Genomic DNA, 4,842 nt, shown 5'->3' on the forward strand with positions numbered 1-4,842 from the left:
AAGTATATAAGATATGTTGTTTAATTAAGTGATGAAACAGATTCTGAGCCACTTGATTCCATAGCAAAGCGGGTCCATGTATGTTTCCTTCCAACCCATTTGCCGGTCGGTTTAGGAGTTCGGTTGGTTTAGCTCAATTCCGCGTGGTTTGTCCTTTTAGTACTACTGGTCAACCCATTGGTTACATCTTACGTGGTTGTTGATCTTCTTTTTCCTTTTTTATATATTTGTATTGTTTCTCAGTAGATTTATTATTCTATGGCCACTCTATTTACATGTGATGCAAACCAGAAGCTCTACTTTATAATTATTATCATGTTTTGCACTTTCCCCATGTGCGTAAGTAAAGACGAAGGTCGAATGATTTTACTTTCTACCTTGAGGTTTTTTCTTTTTTTTATGGCCAAATCAGAAAAACACTGTTTTAATTTATTATATAATATAATGTGATGTTGAGTTAAAAATATTTGGAATGCATATTGGACCGAAATTGGGTGATAAATTAGTTGGTGGACATATGGTGTGGTTTCTCCTTTCATTACTCCAATAAGGATTCAGTTCTTTTATTGGAATGGGCTTAAAATTCCCCTCTGTGATCCATGTATGGGCCTGGTTATATTATACAGATATCTAATCTTTCATTTTAACTGTTCCCACTTCAAACCAACCAAAGAATCTTCTCAGTTTCCCTTTTTCGTCCTCTTCATTATTTCGACAAATCCATTGCACCTACTCAACTTCACTTCATTTCGTCTTGAAACATCCTTGAACCAGTTCAATTGAGGAAAAAGCAATATCCAATGTATGGGCCACATACATATCCTGTACAACTATTTTTATAATAATTTTAAACACCATACAAATATATTTCAATAGAATGAAAACACTACCCTTAACCATTTCCCTCCAGCTTTGTTTCAACTTAATTTCAAAGCATTGTAAATTGTAATAGAAACTAGTAATGAGAAGTAAAAGGAAATTCCCAATAATCATGCAGAAGCAGGGATTTTGTTGTCTAGTTTTTTGTTTTATCAGGTTTCTTCTTTCGTTTCCTGTCTTTATATTTCCAGTTGTTTCTTTCTACTTTCCTGACCCACCTTTCGTAGCTGTCAGCTGCTTATAATTTTTTTAAAAGGAAAGGTTAAATTCAATGGACTGAATCTACCCTATATAATCAACTGGCATTTAATTATAATCTCATCTTTCAAATGTCCCCATTTAATAGATAAATGATTTTCTATGAAACATTCATTTATATTATTAATGTAACATGAAATTAGATTTGCATATTTTATATAACTTTTTATCTTATCATCATACATATAAAGTACTTGATATATATATTTTTTCGAAATAAAGTACCTGGTATTAAACAAATATAAACCGAAACGGATAATATGCACCTCATACTCACTATAGGTGGATGTGCAGAGACTTTACTGTAAACTTCAATTTAGCAAACGTGTTTCTTTTTTCTTTTTTGTCACCAACTCAAGGGATGTTTATCTGATTTTATTCTTTTGGGGAAGTGACACTATCTAGTTAGCTAGTCCCCTTTGGGTTGCTTCTGTATTTGCAAACTGAGCTCAATTCAGCCAGTTTACTTTTCCTCGATTGAGAGAGCATATCGTCTGCAAAACACGTCAACTTATATGTATGGCCAATGGAAGGCTAGCTGGGACTTATTGGTGCCAAGTACTTATGCCTATGAAAGTGAATGCTCAGAATCTCAGCCACCACAAAAAAATTTCGGTGTCTATGTCAAATACTTGTTCCCCGATACATTGATATTTGAGTACACTTAAATGCTAACCATTAGTATTTTCCACAACATTCATCAAGGAACTTACCCTCATAACTTTTTCATTTCTTTGGTTATGTTTCAGTGGATGATAATCTTTAAATTCACTCTTAATACGTGTATTTAATGCATAAAGACAAGAACCATTTCTGTTTCTTGCAAAGTTATCTGCAGGATTTACTGCTATTGAATTAGACCAGGGGAAAGAGAGAGAGGAAAAAAGGAAAATTAGCGTCTTTAATGAATTATATTATATGTTCATTGTCCCGTTTGAGACAAAGGGAACTTGGTGTGTCGGTATTCAATCTTATTCTCAAGGCAGAAACAGGAGATTATATTGGCATTCAATTCTATCGCTATAACAATGAGCTAGCTTGAACCACCATAAGGACATTAAACATAGTCTAGCCATGGTGATCTGTTTGTTTCCATCATTGATTTTTTTTTTATGGTGCTCATGTGTAAAAATAACACAAATTCTAACGAGCTCTTACAAAGAAAATACTCAGTTCTGGGCCAGGTGCACCATCTGGATTAATCATGTATAATGCTTCCGAGTCCTTTGATCCGACCACCTTCTCAAATCTTGCTCTCATGTACGTCAGTTCCCCATCAGACGTCACTGTTTCTTTGTCGTTTGGGCTTGGAAGGACCCCCGCACCCATTGACACACCTCGCAAGAGCTGCATAACATGGAGTTCATCGTCAGACAACTGTTTCCTCCTGATAGAGTAACCCACTTTTCTTCCATTGCAATAGACCGCCCACACAAACTCTTCCAGTAGTTTCTTCTTGTGAGTCTTGGTTTCGCTTTCGAGAGCTATTCTGACTATATCAGATGCCATTTCCTTTTGAAGCAAGCTGGTGAGCATCGGTAGCTCGATGACGAACATCGGCACGCAATGGGGATCATCTTGTATGGCTAAGCAAACTCTGCCTTTACGATACCCAAAAATGGTACCTGTGGTAGCACTATCCTTGAGCAAAGGCTTTTTAGGCCTACCCAATAGTGCAACCATCTTGCAGCCGGAGGTTAGCATGGGGAAAAGCTTGAACATACGCAAGAGGCCACCACTACTGGACTTGCGGTGCTTCTCTCCAGGAGTAGGCCGGAGCAAAGACATTATGGCCGGATTGTCCATTTGCAAATAGGGACTAGAGTGAACCGTTGGCATTATTGGACTCAGTTTGAAGTACCCAAATCAAGAGGCTAGATAGAAGCTATTCTAGGTTGAATTACAAGGATTAAACTACATAGAGGGAGAAAAGAGGGGTGTGGTATAGGAAATAAAAGGAGTGAGTTAGGAAGGTGGTTAGTCACTTGGATTTGATTGTCCTTGGAATCTTTTGAGGTGGGGAAGGGAACAGAAGAGAAGAGAAGAGAGCCTACAAGTTGGTTGAGATAAAAAGGGGAAAAAATGTGATTAAAGCTTGATGTGACCAAGTTTAGAGATGAAAAAGAGATGGAGTTGAACTTGAAGGCGATAAGAAAAGGTCTGACCACAAGTTTGGGGGGGGGGAGAAATGGGGTATTGAAGGAAAAAAAAGGAGTGTGGTATTGTTGGGTTTAGCATGTGCCTCTCTGATCATTACATAGGGCATCAACATCACTTGATTTATGCTTTTTCCAAACCCCATCACAAACTCTCACTAATTATTGAGGCGCATTAGGAATTACCTCCTTTTTCTTTTTTCCAACTGTGTATACATGGAAATGGAAATAACTTTTCTTTTGCTTTTGCTTGTGACAGAAACCATAGTCTCATTCGATAGAGGCATTTCAGGCAGCAGCACAACCGAAACATTGATCATGTCCTTTTGAAATTGCTTTCTTAATGTGATAATGCTCATGTTTGGGTATTAAAAGTACACCCCGTTTTGGCTTACAGCTAAAGCATTTTCTCATCGTTTGAATTTTAAGCAAATCAATCTGGTAGTTAGAGAGTAAATTTCCCCCTTAAGTACCACATCAAGATTTCTATTCCTTGTAACATGCGCTCTTAATGGTTTCCTTACAAAGTAAAACCACTTATGTTTAGCAGCCATGTGAAGACAAGACAGGTCGTTGTCTGAGAGGGGTTATGCTAGATATGTGTCATCTTGTCTTAGCTATCTTTTGCTGTAACGTTACACAGTAATCTGTTTTTTCAAATACACAACAAGAACTATGTCCCCTTAGGACAAATAAACTCCTATTGCAATTTAATTACCATCTTACAATATATTATAACTTCCCATTGACAAATTTTGACCAAAATTATTGAAGTTGTTTATTGCATATCTTTGAAGATTTTTAGCAATTTATTATTGAAGACAACGTAAAATAATCAAGTCGAGCAATACACTTTCAATATGATTAGAAGTTGTCGTATTAAAGATAAACTTATTTTTAAGAAATAGAGATTCACAATGATTATACTTTAGTTATTATTTAACAAAGGGCTTGTTTTAGTTTTACACATGAGTATTTATTTTATTCATTGAAAAACTTATATTTTGCGTATATTTATAAGTGATCTGTTCTTTTTGTTTAGTTTATGACTAAACTTTTAGGGGGAAATTTCAACGAGAGAGTGATTTAGATTATAAAAGTAAGATTGCAACTTGAAGAAAGGACTAATAATTTATTTTTAAAATATTCAATAAATTTACCGACATTTTAATTATAATCAAATGAAAATTTAAAAAACAATCTTAACTAATTAACCAACACTTGTCTCAATAATTGTGTGAGAGATAAAATCTGGTTCCGGTGACTGACCTCCTCTCCCAGATTGATGAGACTTGGTCCAATGGCTTACAACACTAGCATGAGACTGTGTTTGAAGATCAAATCATTAAAAAAGATAAGCAGAAATGACAGATATGGAAATGTATACGGCCTTGGAAAATCTTGACAGATGATTTGAAAAAGATGAATGTTAGTTGTTACTTTTATAATCTTACCTGTTTTCTTCTTCATTTTGTAGATTGAGTCAATGGGATTTTGCTATGATTATATCCAAATCAGGGGAGTTTCATTTCAAATTATACTAATCAAA

The 4,842-nt window shown here is 35.4% G+C and overlaps 1 protein-coding gene across 1 annotated transcript; it reads right to left on the minus strand.

The window, feature by feature from the left end:
- Nucleotides 1-2,029: 2,029 nt before the first annotated feature.
- Nucleotides 2,030-3,628, minus strand: LOC107887013 (protein MIZU-KUSSEI 1). The gene has a single exon (XM_016811146.2). It carries the CDS (start codon nt 2,974-2,976, stop codon nt 2,281-2,283), a length of 696 nt encoding a protein of 231 aa, XP_016666635.1. The 5' UTR covers nt 2,977-3,628; the 3' UTR covers nt 2,030-2,280.
- Between the last annotated feature and the right edge of the window lie 1,214 nt (nt 3,629-4,842).

Source organism: Gossypium hirsutum, chromosome A05 (assembly GCF_007990345.1).
Source record: "Gossypium hirsutum isolate 1008001.06 chromosome A05, Gossypium_hirsutum_v2.1, whole genome shotgun sequence".
Lineage (NCBI taxonomy): Eukaryota > Viridiplantae > Streptophyta > Magnoliopsida > Malvales > Malvaceae > Gossypium > Gossypium hirsutum.